This window comes from Sinohyriopsis cumingii, chromosome 17 (assembly GCF_028554795.1).
Source record: "Sinohyriopsis cumingii isolate HCF-2022 chromosome 17, ASM2855479v2, whole genome shotgun sequence".
NCBI classification, from domain to species: Eukaryota; Metazoa; Mollusca; class Bivalvia; order Unionida; family Unionidae; genus Sinohyriopsis; species Sinohyriopsis cumingii.
The window spans coordinates 69,276,298-69,300,357 of record NC_142977.1 but is presented as its reverse complement, the minus strand read 5'-3'; the positions used below and the strand labels follow the sequence as shown (position 1 = coordinate 69,300,357).

General features: G+C 34.1%; 1 protein-coding gene across 1 annotated transcript in view; it reads right to left on the bottom strand.

Moving 5' to 3' along the window:
• The window catches only part of LOC149779186 (uncharacterized), a 240,726-nt gene that overhangs the window by 169,182 nt on the left and 47,484 nt on the right, over positions 1-24,060 (bottom strand). The window contains exons 17-22 of the mRNA XM_089938405.1: positions 23,222-23,386; positions 20,050-20,163; positions 19,105-19,242; positions 17,276-17,462; positions 15,362-15,435; positions 8,881-9,068 (exon numbers count right to left, since the gene is read on the bottom strand). Coding sequence (XP_089794531.1) covers positions 8,881-9,068; positions 15,362-15,435; positions 17,276-17,462; positions 19,105-19,242; positions 20,050-20,163; positions 23,222-23,386 — 866 coding nt within the window. The remainder of the gene's footprint in view (positions 1-8,880; positions 9,069-15,361; positions 15,436-17,275; positions 17,463-19,104; positions 19,243-20,049; positions 20,164-23,221; positions 23,387-24,060) is intronic.

Sequence of the window (24,060 nt, the reverse complement as noted above, 5' to 3'; positions counted from 1 at the left end):
CAACAACCAAAAAAGTAGATATCCCACAACATACAGTACTCATGCTCAATATCAACATAAGCGGATTACAATAAAGCAATGCACTGTTAAGATAGTTTGTCAATATGGACAAAGAAATTGTTTATGTACCAAGAGATAAATTTCAGTGCATTTTATATCCAGTTTGCAGCTTCCTTTCATGGGACCTCTGAATTTCTCCACTCTAAACCAATGGTTGTATACAAGTTTAAACAGCCAACAATGTAGTCAAAAAAAAAATCGCCAGCTGGTATATTTTGCCACCACTAAGGAAAATAAAATCGCAGTTCGTACATTAGCAAAGCCCTATGCGATCCCAGAATAAACTCTTTACATGTTATATTTTGTACCTTTAACAAGAAAAATACACATAAAATTTCAGGAGCCATGCCACGATTGTCTGGTTATATTCATATGTGATCTCTTCCCCAAAATGATAATGTTTTTCATTTTCATACTTTTTAGAAAGATTTTCTTTTGTGTACGAAAAAAACACATGAATATAAAATCTCTGGAGTCACACCACGACTGTGTTATATCTAAATTTATGTTATAACAGAGCATACTATAGCAGGGTCACATTGTATGTATGTATGTATGTATGTATGTATCTATATATATATATATATATATATATATATATATATATATATATATATATATATATATATATGATTAACTGATTATTTCTACTGCACTTAAAAACTTGTGTAAGTATTGACATGTTTGTCAATTAAAGGAATGTGCAAAAAAATACATTGATTATTTTCTTCATAACATGTACATGAAACACTGTCACTGACATAAATAACCAAACACTTTAATTTTCTGGACACCATATTTTCAAAGTAAGTACTAATTTTGGACAGCAGTCAAGATTTCAAAGCCAAGTCTAAATGTCTAAATGGTTTACCTGTTCTTAATGATGACCATACTATGTGTAATTATCATAAAAGCCAAGTCTGAATGTTTCACCTGTTCTTAATGATGACTATACCATGTGTAATTATCACAAAAGCCAAGTCTGAATGTTTTACCTGTTCTTACTGATGACTATAATATGTGTAATTATCATAAAAGCCAAGTCTGAATGTTTTACCTGTTCTTAATGATGACCATACTATGTGTAATTATCATAAAAGCCAAGTCTGAATGTTTTACCTGTTCTTAATGATGACCATACTATGTGTAATTATCATAAAAGCCAAGTCTGAATGTTTTACCTGTTCTTACTGATGACTATAATATGTGTAATTATCATAAAAGTCAAGTCTGAGTGTTTTACCTGTTCTTAATGATGACCATACTATGTGTAATTATCATAAAAGCCAAGTCTGAATGTTTTACCTGTTCTTAATGATGACTATAATATGTGTAATTATCATAAAAGCCAAGTCTGAATGTTTTACCTGTTCTTAATGATGACCATACTATGTGTAATTATCATAAAAGCCAAGTCTGAATGTTTTACCTGTTCTTAATGATGACAATACTATGTGTAATTATCATAAAAGCCAAGTCTGAATGTTTTACCTGTTCTTAATGATGACCATACTATGTGTAATTATCATAAAAGCCAAGTCTGAATGTTTTACCTGTTCTTAATGATGACCATACTATGTGTAATTATCATAAAAGCCAAGTCTGAATGTTTTACCTGTTCTTACTGATGACTATAATATGTGTAATTATCATAAAAGCCAAGTCTGAATGTTTTACCTGTTCTTAATGATGACCATACTATGTGTAATTATCATAAAAGCCAAGTCTGAATGTTTTACCTGTTCTTAATGATGACCATACTATGTGTAATTATCATAAAAGCCAAGTCTGAATGTTTTACCTGTTCTTACTGATGACTATAATATGTGTAATTATCATAAAAGTCAAGTCTGAGTGTTTTACCTGTTCTTAATGATGACCATACTATGTGTAATTATCATAAAAGCCAAGTCTGAATGTTTTACCTGTTCTTAATGATGACCATACTATGTGTAATTATCATAAAAGCCAAGTCTGAATGTTTTACCTGTTCTTAATGATGACCATACTATGTGTAAATATCATAAAAGTTTAATGAAGACTTAGATCTTCCTTGAATTTATTTCACTTCTCACCTTTGTAATATTTCATGATTATTATCAGTGTGTAATGCCGGCAAAGGTTCCAAGATCAAGATCATGGTGTAAAGTGCCTGGCAATAGGTCTCAAATCAAGACCATGGTATGCAATATTTGGCAACAGGACTGGGATCAAGATCATGTATGTAATACTTGGCAATAGATCTGGGATCAAGATCATGTATGTAATATTTGGCAATAGACTTAGGATCAAGATCATGGTATGTAATACTTGGTAATAGATTTCAGATCAAGATCATGGTATGTAATACTTGGCAATAGATCCCAAATCAAGATCATAGCATGTAATATTTGGCAATAGGTCTGGGATCAAGATCATGGTATGTAATACTTGGCAATATATTTCAGATCAAGATCATGGTATGTAATACTTGGCAACAAAACTCAAATCAAGATCATAGTACCGTATTTTCCGGCGTATAAGTCGATACTTTTTGACTTGAAAGTTCGGTCTTCGTCTTATACTCCAAATTGACTTATATATGGATTGTGTCATTGAAATTGCATCGACTTATATATGGATTACAGTATCCGGTATGCTATTGACATTGCTCTATGATCAGAATAATCGAAAACAGGTCACATAGAAGTACAAATTCATGTTAAATTACTATGTCAATAAATTGTCATAAACTAATATGACTGCGTTTATATTTGTAAGTTTTGTCATTATTTATTTTGCATTCTGCGTGTTTTTTCTTATTTCTCAAACATAAAATAAAAGAAAACAATTTACCGTACCGGTAAAAACTTCACCGGGCCGCATAGCACTTACAGTCTATACTCTATAGTGTACTGTACTAATTCAAAGCATATTGTTTGTTCCTAAAAAAAAAAAGATATGAAATAACTGGTCCATTAATATTTGATTTTCCAGTATAATGTTGGACACACGTGAGCAATTACCGGCATAGCTTTTTGATTGATCCAACTGATCCTACAAAGGGATGTAATCCATATCAACTCGAGCGTTCTATGATTATTTATAAAATAATGTAGATCATGCATTCTACTGAATCCCCCAAATCATGTTTCTAATTGTATTTGACAAAGTTTCTCAGATAAATTAGGTTTAAACTACACTAAAATCAGATATATAGATGGACTACCAGTACTCATAGATCATCAGTGATCAATGATTTTTAGTTTCGCAATTCAGTTTAAAGCAAATTGTAATGTCAACACTTCACCTATATTCATTCTTAACCAGCTGACGATTCGGTGTCTCTCTTTGATTATACCGGTTGTTGATAAATTGGTCTTTGGTTTCCAACAACAATCAAAGCCAGTTGCCGCAATTGTTTAGACCTTGATATTGGCTTTAGCTACCAATACTAGTTACCATATTGCCGGTACCCCATTGTTCTTTATCATTAATCCGCATCAATTACGCTACCCATTTTTAATATCAATGGGATTAAGTACAACAGGAAATGATGCCCACTCCCTTCTCTAGATGTAAATAATGAATTTAGCCATGGGCATTGTTTTCATTGCTTTAGTACGGGCACATTTTAATGAGTTCGGTATATTTTGATCAATCTTTTCAGTCATAATCATTCATATAAATATCCCCGTACAAATCATACAACTTATCTCACAATGCCTCCCATCAAATCACGCAAGTCTTACACAGCGGCTTTTAAGCTGGAAGTTGTAAAGTTTGCTGAAGAGAAAGGTGGGATTTCACAGATATGTTAAAGTATAATAAAAAGTATTTTTATTTATTTTTTGTTTGCAACTTTTGTTTTCTGTCTCTTCATTTTCTTCACATTTCTGATTTCCCTATGAATTGCCTTATTTCCCTATTGTTAGTCTCACTGAGTTTATCTCATCTGTTGAATCTTGCACTCAAGACTGGTTTCAACTGGAAGGAATAATCATAGCATGCACAACCACGTGGCTCTTGTTGCAATGGATATCATAATTAAAACAAATATGGTTTAAACTAAACTAAAATCAGATATATTGTGAGCGCATGCGTGCTTGTGTGTGTGCACACGAGAGAGAGAGAGTGAGAGATGAAAAAAATTGTCCGTGTACAAGATCGTTCTTTTATTCAGGGTGGTTTTTATTTGCAACTTTTGCAAAGAGAAAAATGACGGTATTTTGAGTTACCTGATGATTGTGATAATCCTCATGTATTACGAGCCTACTATATTCCATTATCAATAAACACCTCTAAATCAACAATTCATTCTTGTTTTAATTACGATGTACATTGTCACAACAACCACATGGTTATGCAGTGTTATTTACACGGTAATTAAACATGCTTAGCGCTTTGGCTATAATTGAAACCAGATTGAGGGCAAGAATCGACAGAATAGGTCAAATCAGCGAGGCTGCCAGTAGGGAAATGAGGCTTTTTTAGGGAAATGAAAATCTGTCAACATTTTATTGAAGTCATTGTCCATACAAAATTTGTTATAAGGACAAGAGATCATACCCATTACTTTGTATTCGAACTCGCCGATAAAGATAATAGTGGGGTATATCATTGAATAGATTAGTAATAAAATGTTAATTATATCCAAGTCCAAACAGAACAAACACTTAAAAAATAGTATATATATATATATATATACGAATCGATTTAACGGAGTCTGTGACTTTCAAACTTACGATAGAAAATGACAAGTTTGTATAAGTTACGTTCGTAACTACAGGTAATAAAATGAACTAAACATGGATGTGCTTTCAATTATAATAAAACAAGCATGGACTGTTTATTCTGCTGTGTCAATTGATAACAAAATATAGCAGTTCAGAAGTAAAATCACAAGCATGTTAGCATCGGTAATGCAATTTCACGATTGATCATACAACGATACCATCAATATTCATGCAACCAGAAGTTACTAGTATAAAATACAAAGCCAAGTTATTGACCTGGCCTCGTCTTATACTCCGTATCGACTTATATATGGACGAAGGATGGAAAATTGGTCAATTCAACTTATACTCCGCATTGACTTGTAGGCCGGAAAATACAGTATGTCATACTTAGCAATAGGTCTGCGATAAAGATCATAGTATGTAATACTTGGCAAAAGGTCTGGGATCAAAATCATGGTATTTAATACTTGGCAATAGATTTCAAATCAAGATCATAGTATGTAATACTTAGCAATAGGTCTGGGATAAAGGTTATGGTATGAAATGCTTGGCAATAGGTTTGGGATCCAGATCTTGGTAAATTCATCTTAAATAATGTTTATAATGCAAAAAAAATATTTGGAAGGTCAAAACTTATTGTTTCCATCAGACAGGGACATTATAATTAGTGTTATCTGCAAACAAAGTCTACAACTTAAATTATCATGGAATAGACTACAAATGCAAATAAGCATAGTGTGCATATAAGTGAACAGATACCACGCAGATAAACATGATGGGATTAAAAAGACCTTCACTTAATATTCAATTTATTTGGCATGACAATGTTTACCAATGTCCACATATTTAATCCTCAAGCTAGTTTTGTCCAACAGTTGATGGACCAATCATTATTCCTTTTAAAATATTTCTCAAACTTTTCATGCAATACTTTAGGAAGTGTATTGGGTAGAACATATGTTCAAAATATTTTGATAGCAAGTGTATTTTGTAGAATATGAGTTCAAAACTCTTGACAGCATGTGTATTTCATAGAGCTTATGTTCAAACACTTTTGATAGCATGTGTATTGCATAGAGTGCGAGTTCAAAAACTCTTGATAACAAGTGTATTGGGTAGAACAAGTTTAAAAGCTTGATAGCAACTGTACTGAGCATTTGTGTGTGTGATTTGGATTTTGAACATAGCTTCAACAGTTTTTAGTCATATCACTATTATCTGCAGTGTTGCAGTTTCAAGTGACGTCTAGCACTGGAGCATCCTGCCGCAGACATGTAGCCTCATGGCCCACCCAGTCACATTATCTTGACACCAGGCCAACCAGTCTTAACACTAACCTCTTAATGCTGAGCGCCAAGCAAGGCAACTGTTAATACCATTTTTGCAGGTCATTGGTATGACTTGACTGGGGTTTGAACCTGTGACCTCCCACATCCAAGGCAGATGCTCTAACCACTTATGCCACCGGAGAAGTCCAGAAAACTCTTTAAAGCAAGTGTACTGGGTAAAACACAAGTTCAAAAATTCTTAACAACAAATGTTTTGTTGTTGTTGTTGTAGGGTTTAACGCCATTTTACAGCTAAACATGGTGGCCAGTATTAATGGTGGAGGAAGAACCAGTGAAAACCCCGAAAAGAACCACCAACCCACGAGAAGCTACTGGCAAGCTTTCTTACATACCCACACTGGCCGAATCCGAGTCTCAAACCTACGCAGACAGAGGTGAGATGGCAGTGATCCGTAATGGAGAGTGCTTTAGACCACTTGGCCACTCGGGGCCCCTGCAAATGTTTTGGGTAGAATGTGATGCTCAAAACTCTTCATAGCAAATGTTTTGAGTACAACATGAGTTTGAAAACTTTTGATAGCAAATGTATTATGTGAATAGTGTCACAACATGAAAGGCATGACAAGTCTCTCAAATAAGGTGACCTGTCAATCACTGAATTGACACTTCGTAAATCTGGCTATGTTCTGTCCCTTCAAGTAAGTCAGCTCTGGCTGTAATGTTCAAGAATCACAGCTGCCCCTTCTAACATATATCAGACACAATGATACATGTTAAAAGCTGAAAGAAGGAAAACTTGTTGGAATCAAACAAATTTTTGCCATCTTTTCTACATAATCAAGAAATCTTATGAATAGGAAATTATGCTCATTCCTAAACAGATTTAAAAACAAAGGGAGGAGGACATTATCATGTATTAAGTGGTCTTTATTTGCACAAAGGATTTAAATCAACCTAATTTATCCAGTCCACTTCCTACCAACAGTGAATGTCTGTGCACATCAGTACACAACAGAAATATTAATTTTTCAATTAGAATTAATGGGGAAACTTTTAATTTTCATTAGCACACAAATTATCCAGTCATGAGAAAAGTAATGGGAAAAGCAGTTAATTTTTTAATGCCAAAAATTTGTATATATGATAATAATATCGATTCTCCTCTAGTGCTTTTAAGAAAAGGAGATGTATCTTCATAGTAGATGCTTCTTTTTGAGATCTGCACATCACCAACAGTAATGCTTTTTATGATGTAATATTCTGATTTCATCAACCGAGATTATTTTTAATTGCATCAGCAAAACAGGTCTTTATAAACTGAAATAGTTATCCCTTTTTTAAAATCATTATTTATTAGATAATGAAGAAGAAGAAAACCTGAAGCAAATTAATTTCTTTTCATTCTGGGAAATACACATTTGTTTGCTAATAAGCAACAACAAAATACATATGTAAGTATATTACACTGGCTAGAGTATTGTGCATGGGTTGTGAAGTATGATGCAGAAATACTACACATTTATGACATTGATGAATTTATACACAAAACAATGAGCATCTAGTGGGCAAAAGAAAAAACCTCTGAAACCAGTTTTAAAAAAAAGAGACAGATCTGATTGTCAGGAAATAATGAAAATTTAGCTGCTGTTACATTGGTTGTTTGTTCAATGTCAGTTTTCTGCACATAATAAAACATACATATATAATATTTAATATCACTGTGTTTCCATAAGTTTACTGAGAACTGAATTCCTACCATGAGTCTTCCAGCATTACAGTAATACCTCGAACATTCGCGAGGTTAGGTTCCAGAACTAGTCGCAGATCAGAAGGAATCGCGAATGTTTGGTACGAGACACTAAAAATGCTAATACATGCTTATTTCTAGGGTTTAAACCCTAAATATGACCCAAATCATGCTCCCAAAGCACTTTAATTTCATTTAAAAGTTAGCTTAATACATTACCCTTAAAAAGAGAAATAAATGGTTGACGTAAAAATAGAGTACAGTATCGCCTAATGGGTATTTGCCACACTAGCGCATTTACAGTATGGTATACTAATATTACCCCTATACTAATTCATTGGCTGCCGTTTTCTTTTGCACTCACAGTAAGGCAAAACCAAGTAACAAACGGGACTGTAAACTTAATGACTGACGTTTTCTTTGTCATTGTCAGGAAGGTAAACTAGGTAAACTTCATATGTCACAGAAGTCATATAACGAAGGTACAATTCAATAAAATAAAGAAAACATGTACGTAGAGGGTACCAATGAAAATTTCGCGAATCCGTGAATTCGCGAATCCAGAAACGCGAATGCACGAGGTATTACTGTATAGACATTCGTTCTAGATACTTTTTGTTGCTAAGAGTTTAACACCATATGAGAGGCTATAATGGGGGTCAGTATATTTGGTGAAGGAAGAACCCAGGAAAACCCATGGAAGTTCCATCAATTCATGGGAAGCTAATGGCAAGCTTTCTCACATAACCACATTGGCCGAGCCAAGATGAAAAATTAGTATCTTAAAATTAAGGAATATTGTTCTAAAAGATCCAATATTCACTCTCTAAGATTCTGATTTCTCAGAAAGTTAACTAATTTTCTAAAACATATCCCATGAATTCTGAATTATGACAAATATAAATGTATTTATTGACGACTGCAACAATCAAAACTCTGAAGATAATCATGTACTCACAAATCCTTAACAAAGACTGGTTTATCCTCACTACAAAGAGTAATATATATATATATATATACTTTTTAATCTTCACAGGGACCATGCAAATTTATGATAATCCTGTACCTAACTCCGAATGTAAAAATCCTTGTGTTCTGGCAGTGGCAATGTATTTCAGCCAGAGTTGTCTCCTCATTGTTCACATGACCATCTGTTATCAGGAACACATTCCTTAAACTGCTCTCCTGTTTTAAGAGATGCAAGGAGTGCAGTGGTCGGAGGGCTTCTGTGTTACCCATGTCAGCTTTCAAGCCCTGCAACAAACATTGCAGTCATGCATTTGAAACACATTTGTTTTCTTAATTTCAGATTTCTAATTGTTGCAGAACAAAACTGTGCAAGAATGTTGATAGAAACTATTTGTTACTAACTTTTTTTACACCTAAATTGCTGTATCTGTTTCAGTCTAAAGCATCATTTATCAAGACCCAATGGGAGATGAGATGATTTTGTTTAAATATCTGGGTGTCCAGACAACTTGTACATTATTCAATATAAGACAAGTATTTTGGGGACCAGTCATTGGTTTGTGATTGAAAAGTTCCAAATACTGTAGGATGCACAAAACATACATACAAATGAAAAATTTAAACATATAGTTCAACTATTAAGGTGACATCTTTGCAAACAGTAAAAATATAGGTGTATCAAATCTGTGCTTGAACTAGTTTCATCAACAATCTGCTGGCATGAACAAAAAAAGTATGGCTCATTAAATAACAGACGTGTGCTCTCAGAAGGGTTAGACTGTAATTAAAATTATATGATCTAACATTTCTTCCCTTAGAAAGGGACATGAGTAATAAATAAACTTCTGTTACATTAACATATACTTTAAATATAAAATGAGATGTACTGCATGTTACCATTAAAAAGGCTTTACTTATCAATGGTTGGACTCTCATTTCTCACAATTCTTTTTTCTTTATCCTACTGACTCCATATACAGTGTATGTAAATAGGATGTGCTTGAGGTAACTTGATGGCTTGTAATGTCTGTATAACAAAGTTACATACACAATAACATATATGAGCTAGAGATTGAAATTTGAGACAAACTCTACAAATAGGTTTCTTAAAAATGTGATCTCATCAAGGGACTTTAGCCACGAGTACCTGTGGTGCAGATGAAGATAAAAACATGATTTCTTAATATTTCCAATTACTACAAGACTCCTCAAAAAACATTATTCACTGGACAACACCACCATATGATTTATTTTAATTCTTCATAACACACCATCATGATGTCATTGATTTTTTTTCTTCTTTTGAGTGTCAAACAGCTGTAATAGAAATTTTGCTACTGTGAATCATGTTTGATGTACTGCACCACTATTTTACAACCAGAGAACTAGTCTACTGATTAGAGAGCTGGATATTATGAGAAGCATAAAATAGCTTGTAAATGGATTTAATTTGCTTTTATTATTAATTTCATAAACTTCAATCTATGTACTATATTTGACAACAAAATATTTTCTTTAATAGCACAACAGCACATGACCTTTTGGTGTAAGGCAACTGTATAGCGACCAGATCAAGGGAGTACCCTTGTATAACACCAAGAAATGTGCAGGGAAACACCTGTTTTACAGGTGGAAAAAAATTCTCAAACTCTAATGAAAAAAAGCATGTGTAGTCTCTATGCCAATCTAATGTAGAAACTATCTGTATTATTGTACATACTCACATATAAGCCAAATAATTTAGGAAAAAATAAAGGCCTGAAAGAAGAGGGGGGTCAGCTTATCCATGGGCCAATGTTTAAACTTGAATGTTTTTAGGTCTTTTTATTGACTACTGTAATGGCAGTAAATCTTGGGACACGAAACAATATTTTTTCTGTGTCCTAAGACATAGGCATGTAAAAGAGAGTAACTTTCAGTGATCTGACAATTATTAAACTTTTATACAGTATTATGATTAATTTTGTTATTATTTTGCATGTGCATATTTTCTGATTTCTCCAACACAAAGCTCAATAAAGGTCAATATAGACTTCATAATTTGTGGGCCGGTTGAGTTAACCAGGGAGACCATGCTGAACTATAATGTACAGTACTTACACAGTGCAAAGTGTGCACAGCATCACTTAAATCCTTACTTATTCCCAAACATATTAGATGCAGATTTTGCTTTATTCATTGTTTCAACCAAATTGCATCCTTCCAGATATCATTTCAGCTAGTCCTTAATAGCTGTTTCATTTACACTGAATCACGTGATCACAAGTTACTCATTTTCAATGATATAAGCGATCCTACAAATTGAGGTAAATTTTTTAAAAAGGTATGCATGTTTAATTGTACAAGGCACATAACCATCATAATTTAGATGTTCACCAAGAGTGGTAATAATAAAGGCTAAAATCCTCATATAGTTCAACTAAGATCAACAAACAGTCAATTTTAGTTTTGTGTTTTAGCCGAACAAACATCATAACTTTCCACACAATGTTGATAGACGGCAAAGTACAGGTCAGTTAATTATTAAAACCCCAAAACTGGCTTGTGATAAGAGGGAATTTTGACTGGTAACTATGCAAGTACACTGATGTTCAATTGCCTTTTATTCCTTAATATTAGCACAATTCCTGTAGTTTTTTTAAACGGGGTCAAAGGCATACCTATGAACTTTTCAAAGGCCAAGTAGCGAGACTGGATTAAAATCAATAGAAATTGAGACTTAAAATCAAGAGGTTTTTCATGGCATTTTTAATGCCTTGTTTTCACACAATATTGATCGTTCTTCCTGATCCAATATGAATAAAATTCGCAAAAAGACTCACTGCTTCTCCCTGAAACTTGCCCTATTTTCATATTCTGGTCAGCTGTGGTCAAACTGCACAATAGTTAAAGATTAGCCTTAAATAAACAAGCAAGAAAGCCAGCGCAACTAATTGAAAGTTAATCCATATCCATGCAACTATTTTGTGAAAACAATGAGCTCCCGCCGTAATTCAAAGAAACCATGTTCTACACTACAGTGTGTTACACAAGCACCAGCAATTGATTGGCAAATAAAGGATTCCCAGTTTTGTTGAACTAAAGGTACCAAAATAGCCAGCCTCATTGAACCATACATGTGGCCACTATTTTCCCCTCTTTGTATATCCGACTATATTCCCTTATTGTCAACTCGTAAAGCATTTAGTATTGTTTATTATAAAACATGTACAGTAAAACCTGTCATGAGCGACCTCTGCTATGAGCGACCACCTGTCATGTCCGACCGCAATCGTAATGCACGGATCGATTTTACTATATAAACGCTCTGTTATGAACGACCACCTGCTGAACGCGACCAGCGACCGCGATTTCTTGGCAGAATATGCATTTTGACACTGCTATGAACGACCGCATCGCCAAAAAATCAAAACAGATTGACACCACTGACCTTAACTTAATCCTTTGTAAACACTAGAGCTCGGGATAAATGTAGTATGCAAACAAAGTGCACATTAAATAACACTATAGTTGAACAACCATATATCGGGATAAACACCTCTAACCATCATTTAATCCTTTGTAACAAAGACGGCAAAAATAGCAAAGATTGCTCTAATAAAGTATTTAAAAATAATTTGTCTTGCTACAGTACCAGTTTTGTGAAATTTACAACTCCAGCGTACGGTGTCATTTGTAAACTGCAGTAAACCAGACTAAAGTACATGTCACTAACCGCCATTGTAGTGCCGAAGTCATGTGCATAGCCAGTACGAGTAACATCAAAGGGAGTAATGATGGATATACGCAGTCAATTTAGAGGTTTGTATTTTTTCTTTATCTGTATGAAAACTCACAAAACGCCGGTAGTCCTTATGTCCAAGTGAGAAATCGTTTAAAAGGGCTTCAGTGTTGGTTTGAGTACGTCGTTTGCTTTCCAGTTAATCCATAATGCCTGGAGGGTGAATGAGCTCATTGTCTTTAATACTAGTAAGTGAGAATCATTTCCGGATTTTTTTAAAATTATTTTTTATTTCTTTTGTTAGTGTTTCACCAAGCCACAATCTGTTTACGTGGGTGCAGATGGTTGGAACATTTGTTTATCGAGCTATAACGCTGTTGATTTAAATAAATGTACAGTATTGTTTCCTGATGAGTTAATTATGTATTTTGGTTTCATTCATTGGTACATAATATATATTTATTCCACAATTCCCCAAAACCTGATCAAAACCTATAGTCTTTATAACGTCAACACTAATAACAACGACAGAATCTCCGCTGAAAAAAAGAAAAATTTTAACACTGGAAGAAAGGATTAATGTCATTGAAAGAAATGAAAAAGTTGAGACCACTCGCAAAATAGCAGTCAGGATAAAGCATCGGTAAAACGCAAGTTCAAAATGTAATCAAAGACAAGAAGTCCATTAGAAACGAATGGCAGAAAGGTGCACAAGCACAGAGGAAATATGCCACGGCACGACGGACAGTTTACGGAGATCTGAACGAGCGAGTATGGGAGTGGTTTTGTGTTGCAAGGAGTAAAAACATACCAGTAAGTGGAAAGTTGATTCAGGAAAAGGCAATAATTGAGATACATCTTCAGACCAAAGAGCTGAGTAAAACATGTCAACAAAGAAGTATAATGGATTTCTTTTAAAAAAAACAGTGAATAAGTGTATAAAATAAGATATATACATCATATCTAACTGTTCATTTTTTGTACATATTAATGTGATGTTGAAATATAAATTTTATTCTCGTTGTTTGATAGATGTATATCTTTATTATATAAAGATATTTTGAGAGGAATGCATGCATTATTTAACAAGATTCATGAATAAAGGATATGATACATGTACAGTGAGTATGGGTATTAATTATTTTTCAACAATGCTAACTACTGACCCTGAAAACCAGTCCATTTTCACACACCTCTTATGAGAGACCACCTGTCTTGAGAGACCACTTTTGGTTGGCAGAAGGGGCGGTCTCTCATAACAGGTTTTACTGTATTCTGAATTAGTTTTTTGAGGACACATTTGCTGCATGGTATGTATTTTCATTCCTTCTTCTAATTTAATGATGGTAATTATCATTGGTTTATACGGTATAAAAATGTCAGGTGTTCACTAGTGTAAGTATCTTTCGTGGTAATGGCGCTACAGCAGCTGGAGTTACAGCATTCATAGTGATCAATCTTGGGACTGAAATTAATTGTGGACGATTTTATTGTTGTAGTTTACTTTTTTGTTCATTTTTTTTTGGTAAATTATTTTAGAGGTAAAAAATTAATTGATTTATGTGAATGTTTAAACTTAAGATATTTAGTGAAGAAGCAAATTCTTTATAGAAAAGTAATTATTTTGTCAAAACAATAATTCACAGGTGATACAACAGAACATGTAGGACTTTTCTGGGTGAGAAGAAATGAAAATCGAAGACATAGTGTAATAATCGGGAGTTCTCTGCAAAAATCGATAGATATTATGAAATTGGGAGGTAAGCATGGAGCGACCCCAAAAATCTGGAGGTTTTTTCTCTCGGTGCAAAAGTTGACAGGTATGGTGTAAGGTTGCTTACATCAAAGCAAACTACAACTTGGCTATTAGGGTATTAGTATTGAACCATATTGTTTGTTCGTTGTGTTGTCATACTGGGATTACATTTTAATGAGTTAGGTATTTACAATTTCAAAGCAGTATAAAAACGTAATTACCAGTGCACTGATATAGAATGTCCAATGCATAATAATGCATAAACAAACAACAATCAAGTCAAAAGGGAGAAGTAGTGTTACAGCAACTCGCGAATGCTAAATTCTTGTCATTGTTCGATCAAATTATATACAAATCTAAATTAGGCAGAAACAATATGAAAACAGAAAATTAAATAAATTACTCTTCAAACAAGTATATACCATTTCTTTTTAATAATCATGCACACCAACCTTGAGATAAGTATACATTAAATTAAAACTTACCTTGTGCATCTTGAGATGTCGTGGAGTTGTAGGTTGGCTTATACGCGGGTCATGCACTTTTTAGTGTTTATACTGTTTAGTTTGGGGGTCGGTTTATATGCAAACAGGCTTATATGTGAGTATATACAGTATTTAATAGATCAACATTAAGTTCTTTAGTAAATAAATTAGCGACCCAATCTCTTAATCTAAAAGTCATGCACTACATCTCATAATAAAACAAATTTATACCTATGCTGTAATAAATGTGAAGTTAAATAAACCAGCAAACCCAACAGACTGAACTCTACACAAATATAAGATTTGATGGCTCATAAACATATTAATTAACTAAACAAAGTCAAATGTATAATATAGTAAAAACTTAAGTAATTAATAGCAATCAAGTGTATGTAATTAATAATTAGGTTTATTTAATCAAGAGCAATCAGGTGTATGTAATTAAAATGACCATGAAGGACAGATAAACAAACAGATTAACAGTACAAGAATGCCATAACAGAGAAATGTTACAGTGGTTGATAAGTCAACATTTTTTAGTACAAGACTGTGTGAAAATGTCCATTCTAAAAAGAGAACTAGTTATACATAAATATACAATTCACATTTTTGTTACCTGTACAAACTTTTCAACTTTTTTAACATTCTCAGGTGTCTTGCGAACTCCTCCTGGGAAAAGCTCTCGATAACCTTTAACACACAAAGAAAAAAATATCCCTTATAAATCTTTCTCTCAGAAATAAGCAAATTCTTGCATCATGATAGAAATAATGAATACTCAAAACAAGAGCTGACTTTTAAAATGAAAATAAACCATGAGCTGTCATGAAAAACAAAGTCATTGGGGTGTAAAATATGCCTCACAGTGTAATAATAATAATAATAATAATAATAATAACAATAACAATAATAATAATAATAATAGTAATAATAATAACAATAACAACAATAACAATACTAGTAATAATAATGATAATTTTTATAGTCACTCACTAAGCAAATACTATTCTCCCTTGAGGCTTCCTACTATAAGACTTCTAATTCTACAATTAAATTTAAAAAAGAGAAAATGAACAAACACAACAACCTTAACACAAGTATGCACATGCAAAGATGTTTGGCAGATAATATATAAAGAATATCTTGTATATGTACATTCTATAATATGAAGACAAGACAAAACGTGATTAAATAATTAATACATGTGTGAGACCTCCTTTCCATGACTTCTTGTTTTCTAACCATTACATGTTTGAACATTCCTACTGTCCCTGCCAATCATGTACAAAGAGAATTCATCATTACAGTACCAGTATAAAGAAAGTAATTATTCAGTTTTTAGCTTAAGTAATTTCAGATCTGAATGGCTAAATGATCTAAAACTGTGGATTAGGTTCAGACAAATGAAAAGGAAACTCGTAACTGCTTTTTTAAAATCAAAATTATGCAAATGTAGTTCGGAAAAAGACCAGTACTCAGTGTACCTACAAGGGCATTAAATTCAATAAACTCAGTTTGTTTTAAGTTTAATAATATGATATATCTAGTGCTTGGCACAGTGCATTCCCATTCTGATTGAACTGTAATCCTTAATAAGTAGAATATATATTATTAAAATAAAGTGACAAACAATGAACATTTACTGATTCTACTTATTAATGCTATTTTGGATGAAAGACACACATACAACATCCTACTGCTCTATCACATTCTATTATTCTGCAGTCAGCAGTGTCTGAGAAAATGAGCTAAAAGCAAAGGTCAAATATCAGTCACAGTGATCTAATTTTGCTGAAGGTTGTAGTACTCCTCATGATGCTGTTATAACCAAGTCATGTGACTCTACAGGCAAGAATACCTGAGAAACTCTGTTAAACACAAATCCTAAACTAAATGTTGCTGCCAGGTGGATTAACAAATGGACATATATCATCACTCCATAGACTGTAATTGTTTTGCAATCTAACAAAATGGAACTGGTAATAGCCATTGTTTTGCACTGTATTCAAGCACACTTTATCTCAGTCAAGAGAATAGATAAAGCAGAGACTATGCAATTTTCAATAGGCTGAAAACATTAGAGTTCCACATAGTGCAGTTTCTTGCTTATGCACTGGATCTGATATAATCTCAAGATATCTGACTTGATGCATCCTGTCTTGAAATAATCCATTATTTTTTTTTACTTGAACCTATTACATTTGACTTGATGTGACCCCAAGATGTAACTCTAGTGATATTTGACTTGATATAACCCCATGATGTCTGACTTGCTGTAACCCCATGATGTTTGACCTGGACCAATGATTTATGACTTGTTGCAATGCCAAGATATTTGACCTGATGTAACCCCATGACTTTTACTTGCAAAAATAATTAAGAAAGGGACTTTAATGTCAGAAAGGATATTATCGCTGACATTGTGGTCAAAAGAGAAGCTATACCTTGGTCTCACTCTCCACCTATGCAGTCAGGATAAAGCTTTAGATCATTCTGTCTTCATGCTTGAGAGTAAAATACATTAACTCACCAGTTCCAAACACAATCACATTGAAAGTCCACTGCTTGGGGATGTGGGTAAGGGTCAAAAGTAGGATCTTTTTGGCCTGAGTAAGGGCTGCACCCTTCATAGAGTTGGACAAGTCCAGCAAAAAGATGACATCTGATTCTTCATCTTCACTTGCCTCAAACTCAGGGTAAAATGACAGCATACATGCCTGAAATCAAGAAATTTCATTGTTCAGATTTAAAACAGAGAAAAGGGACTTTTTTTAAAACAGATTAAATTCTTATATAAAAAAGGTCCAAAAGGTCTAAAATCCAAACAAAAACTCCAGTTTGGGCCTAAAACATCTTTGGGTATGAACACGAGATCTAAGGCCAAAGGTCTAAAATCCAGACAAAAACTCCAGTTTGGGCCTAAAACAACTTTGGGTATGAATATGAGATCTAAGGACAAAGGTCTAAAATCCAGACAAAAACTCTCGTTTGGGCCTAAAACAACTTTGGGTATGAATATGAGATTTAAGGCCAAAGGACTAAAATCCTGACAAAAACTCCAGTTTGGGCCTAAAACAACTTTGGGTATGAATATGAGATCTAAGGACAAAGGTCTAAAATCCAGACAAAATCTCCAGTTTGGGCCTAAAACATCTTTGGGTATGAACATGACATCTAAGGCCAAAGGTCTAAAATCCAGACAAAAACTCTAGTTTGGGCCTAAAACAACTTTGGGTATGAATATGAGATCTAAGGACAAAGGTCTAAAATCCAGACAAAATCTCCAGTTTGGGCCTAAAACATCTTTGGGTATGAACATGACATCTAAGGCCAAAGGTCTAAAATCCAGACAAAAACTCCAGTTTGGGCCTAAAACAACTTTGAGTATGAATACGAGATCTAAGGCAAGCCAGTCTGAATTGCACAGTGAGAGATGAACCTTTGCAGATTTAGAGTAAAAAGGGGTCAGAAAACAAAAAAGTGGCTCCAATAAGGAAAAAAGTCAAATTTTCACCCTTCTGCACATGCATGGGCACAAAAACCAACCACAAACATCCTGTGCACAATAAACAGGTGGGGTGAGTGTCCCATGTGCCAATTCATATCCAGACCTTGCAAAATTATAAACTCTTGAAAGATAAAAATTCATACAATATAAAAATGCAGAAATAATGATGGGTTAATAAAACTTACTTTAGCACAGGAACAATGAAGGGGGGATACAATTTAATGAAATACTGTTTGCCAAGCCAGTTGCTAAAATTTACAAAAGGAACTTTATCAATCAAATAAAGCAAGGACTGAGGTGACAAACACTCAATCAATACAAAAAGGTGAATCCCAAATATATGCTTAAAACCAAATTTTGACAAGCAATATAGTACACATGTAATACATATGCCATCCAAGGAAATGGGGATAACATTCTGCATATTGACTGTGACTGAGATTGGGATCATGTTTGTTCTTTTCAATTCTGGCACTCCTATACTAAGAGCTTTTCCATTAAAACACACTTGGGACCCTTTAAAGTGTGTTACTCACCCTTAGAGGCAATTTAGAATTTTCTAATTATTTTAATATGAAGTCTCTAAATCAAAGTATGATAGCATATATGCCATGTATACTAAAATGAAACAGCCCTAATCGGATGGCAGAATTATTAGCTTGACAAGGAACTGTGAGTCATGGAAAATAAAGTATAGCAATAGTAACAGGTGTTGTTTTACTGTTAGTGAATTTTTTTAGGCGTCATTTCTTAAGCAAACCCGATATATAACAAGCTAATTTTCTCTTTACATTGTTAGATATCATGGAACTGTGACCTCTACCGGATTTATCACTAATCATAAAATATACCTGGTGATCTGAATCAATGTCCTTTCTCTCAACCCACATACGAGGAACATGGATTTCTGCCAGGCCAATCAGAAGTTGAAACCCATCTGACAGACTCTGTCCATCGTGCAGTTCCACCACTGCTTTCGTCAATGTTTTCTGGAATGTTATATTGTTATTATACATCAATCATTTAATGAAGAAGAAAAAAGAGTTAATGCACCTTTTCTCAAACATGCACAGCTTGGCTCCTAATACATTTCAATGCAAGAGCCTTTCAACACCAATACTGCAATTCTATGTAAGAGCCTTTCAACACCAATACTGCATTTCTATGTAAGAGCCTTTCAACACCAATACTGCAATTCTATGTAAGAGCCTTTCAACACCAATACTGCATTTCTATGCAAGCACTTTCTGATATGTTTCTAAATCCTGAACAGTTGAATTAAAAGCTTAAGTCAGGTTATCTACATATGAATACAAACATGCCTACAAATTTAATTTGTCTATTTTATCTGGGGTTTTTATTAATTGTATTGATTAATATTCACAACTGTTTAAAAATTGAAAACTTCAATAATGGTCTGAAAATATAGACAGGTCTCAATTTCACCATCATACACCTCAAAGTTAAGTCTAGACTCAAGACATCTGATAGGTCAATTTTGAGTCAGACTCAAGACATCTGATAGGTCAATTCTGAGTCAGACTCAAGACATCTGATAGGTCAATTTTAAGGCAGACTCAAGACATCTGATAGGTCAATTTCAGGACTTAGATTTAATTCAATCAGATCACTGGATTCAAAGCACAAATTTAGGTCCTGACTCAAACTAGAAAAAGGTTTAACAATCTGACGCAGACATGGGAAATTAATATAAAGAGTGAAATGTGATGTAGTATTTTACATTTAAAACTTACGTATATGATGATAGACAATGATAGTAAAAATAAATTTCTTACCTTCAGCTTTATTTTGTGTGTAGGACATTCAATAGTGCGAATGTCAAAGGGCATCTCCACAGCAACAAGTAGTGAAGTCCTGCCTTGTTTGACCTCTACAGTTGCAAGATCAGACTGAAAAATAACATCAAATGGTAAACAAATACAATTCATTAATGTCCCTTAAAACATCTTATCTTAACCAGCAGCAACAAATTTCCAGCAATCCAAGATAAAATCATTTGTTCTTTTAAATACAATGTGCTTATGCTATCTCCAATATTCTTAAGCAATAACAAGTTGCATTTATATTGAATGCAGGATTGTCTTATTTTTGGACCAACTAGAAGTCAGAACAAATATACTGGAGAAAATACCCATGTTGATTAGATCATCTTTTCAGCAAGAGTAGCAATGGTGGACAAAATGGCTTTCAGATCAGCATGATTTTCACTTAGAACCAACTAGACACCATATAAAAACCTCATGTTGATAAGCATGATTTTCACTTAGAACCAACTAGACACCATATAAAAACCTCATGTTGATAAGTATGATTTTCACTTAGAACCAAGAGTAGCAATGGTGGACAAACTGGCTTTCAGATCAGCAAGATTTTCACTTAGAACCAACTAGACACCACATAAAAACCTCATGTTGATAAGCATGATTTTCACTTAGAACCAACTAGACACCATATAAAAACCTCATGTTGATAAGCATGATTTTCACTTAGAACCAACTAGACACCACATAAAAACCTCATGTTGATAAGCATGATTTTCACTTAGAACCAACTAGACACCATATAAAAACCTCATGTTGACAACCATGATTTTCACTTAGAACCAACTAGACACCATATAAAAACCTCATGTTAATAAGCATGATTTTCACTTAGAACCAACTAGACACCATATAAAAACCTCATGTTGATAAGCATGATTTTCACTTAGAACCAACTAGACACCACATAAAAACCTCATGTTGATAAGCATGATTTTCACTTAGAACCAACTAGACACCATATAAAAACCTCATGTTGATATGACTTTCCATTTAAGTGAAAGAACTAGAACAAGTAATAACAAGATTTTTAAAACAGCTACTATAGTGACCATATTGGCTGTCATATGGGTGCAAGTTTCATTTAGGACCAACCGGACCTAATAAGCAATATTCTGGTGAACGCAACAATGCTGATATGACCATTGATGCATAAAATAGGAACAACAGCAATGCTGATATAATCATCCATGCATAAAACAGGAATAACAGCAATGTTGATATAACCATCCATGCATAAAACAGGAACAACAGCAATGCTGATATAACCATCCATGCATAAAACAGGAACAACAGCAATGCTGATAAAACCATCCATGCATAAAACAGGAACAACAGCAATGCTGATAAAACCATCCATGCATAAAACAGGAACAACAGCAATGCTGATAAAACCATCCATGCATAAAACAGGAACAACAGCATAGCTGATATGGCCATCCATGCATAAAACAGGAACAACAGCAATGCTGATATAACTATCCATGCATAAAACAGAACAACAGCAATGCTGATATAACCATCCATGCATAAAACAAGAACAACAGCTTAGCTGATACAACCATCCATACATAAAACAGGAACAACAGCAATAATGATATGACCATCCATGCATAAAACAGGAACAACAGCAAACTTTAAAGATGGCCACCATGAAAAGCAGTGGTAATAAGATTTCAAGATGGTTGCTGCTGCAACCATTTTGAACGTCAGATTGGTACCATTTGCATTTAGGACAAACCAGACATTGTACGAGCTCATTTAGTAACAACCCAATTTTGATATAACCATCTTCTCAACAGGAATAGAGACTACAAATGTTTAAATATGGCTGCTGCTGTGGCACAATTTTCATTTAGACTAACTTGATCTTAAGATGAATAAGTGTATAATGTAACATGACAATCCTCCAAGGATGAGTAACAATAGCAAACTTGTGCTAACAGATTAAGTATGAATGGATTGGTGAATGACAGATGATATATGATGATGGATTGGTGAATGACATATGATGTATGATGTACTGGTGTATGACAGATGATGTATGATGATGGACTGGTGAATGACAGATGATGTATGATGATGGACTGGTGAATGACATGATGTATGATGATAGACTGGTGAATGACAGATGATGTATGATGATGGATTGGTGAATGACAGATGATGTATGATGATGGACTGGTGAATGACATATGATGTATGATGATGGACTGGTGAATGACAGATGATGTATGATGATCAATTGGTGAACGACATGATGCATGATGATAGACTGGTGAATGACAGATGATGTATGATGATCAACAGGTGAATGACAGATAATGTATGATGATAGATTGGTGAATGACAGATGTTGTATGATGATGGATTGATGAATGATATATGATGTATGATGATGGACTGGTGAATGACAGATGATTAAACAAGGAATAACAAGAATGCTACCCAGTAGACCTAAAGAAGCTTTCTTATTTACATAAAGCTAAAACATCAATGTGATGATAGTGTACAATTTACTGAAAGCTATTCAATAGACTTGCTCTTATGTACATCTTTTTAACATGTTTGTATTAATCAATGTTCAAAACAGTTACTTTCATGTCTGTATATTTGTCTCTGATTGTAAATTCTTATTCTGTCATGACATCATGTTATACCTGCAAATTTTAGTTTAAGAAGTATAGTTTATGCCAGTATTGTAGTCAGCAGCAGCATCAGTGGTGGTGGTATTGGTGTTACCTAATGAATACCTTTCAAGTTTTAAGTCAATATACATGTTGGCAAGCTTTGCTGTTATCTGATTGCTCCATTTTTATTTTTCATCTGACCACCTATCCATACATGCATGGTATTGGAATCTCTGTATCATAGCGCAACATCAGTGGCAGTAAAACTGTACAAGCTCAAATCCAGATTCCCATACATGCATCCTTGCATCTGACAGGTATATACAATTTTTATCAGTGATTTGTCATGAAGACAAACATCTTTGCTCCAGCATGTCACACATCCATCAAGTATTAAATGTGTCCTCTATCTGAAGGCTGGCTATATATGTCATCTTAACAAACAGTGATGGACAGACAGACAGAAAAACTGACAGACATGTATGTAGTAACTTTACCTGGGTCTTGTCCTGGAGAGCAGCATCTTTGCTCCAGGGTGCCACACTGCCAGGGAGCCTAAAACTGATCAACTCGTCTTCCACCTGTAACTCTGCTACATATGTAACCTTGATAAACACAGTGGCCCAAGGTGGCAAGTTGCCCACACTGATTGTAAACACATCCTGGAATGTAATACCAATGTGTACCAGTATTAGGATATTGTAATGCATTAGCCCTTAGTATAAAACCCCTTAGTACAATGATGTTCCTCCTTATAACATAGGCATGATTACAGATCTTAATAGTTAAATTTATCATTATTACTTAATTTATTTTGCTTTTAGTTCTTGGCTCATCAGAAACAATAATAATGTGATATCACTAAGAGAGAGAGAGAGAGAGTGTGTGTGTGTGTGTGTGTGTGTGTGTGTGATTAGGATTTTTAATGTAGCTTTTTTAAAAATTCAGTCATATTGCTATGATGTCTGCAGTGTGGCAGTTTGAAGTTATGTCTAGCACTCGGGCATCATACCACAGACATGTAGCATGATGTCCCACCTAGTCACGTTATCCTGACACCAGTCTGACAGTCCTAACACTAACCATTTAATGCTGAGCACCTAGCAAGGCAGCTGTTTGTACCAATTTTATATGTCTTCTGTATGACTTGACTGGGGTTCGAACCCAGGACCTCACAAATCCGGGGCAGACGTTCTAACCACTAGGCCACTGGAGCAGCCCACATCACTAAGTACTCTTTTCTTTGTTTTAATATAGTGTGAAAACATGACAATGCTGGAACACCACACAGCATAAAGCTCTCTCATTTATTCTGTAGGTCTCTTTAATGGCTTGC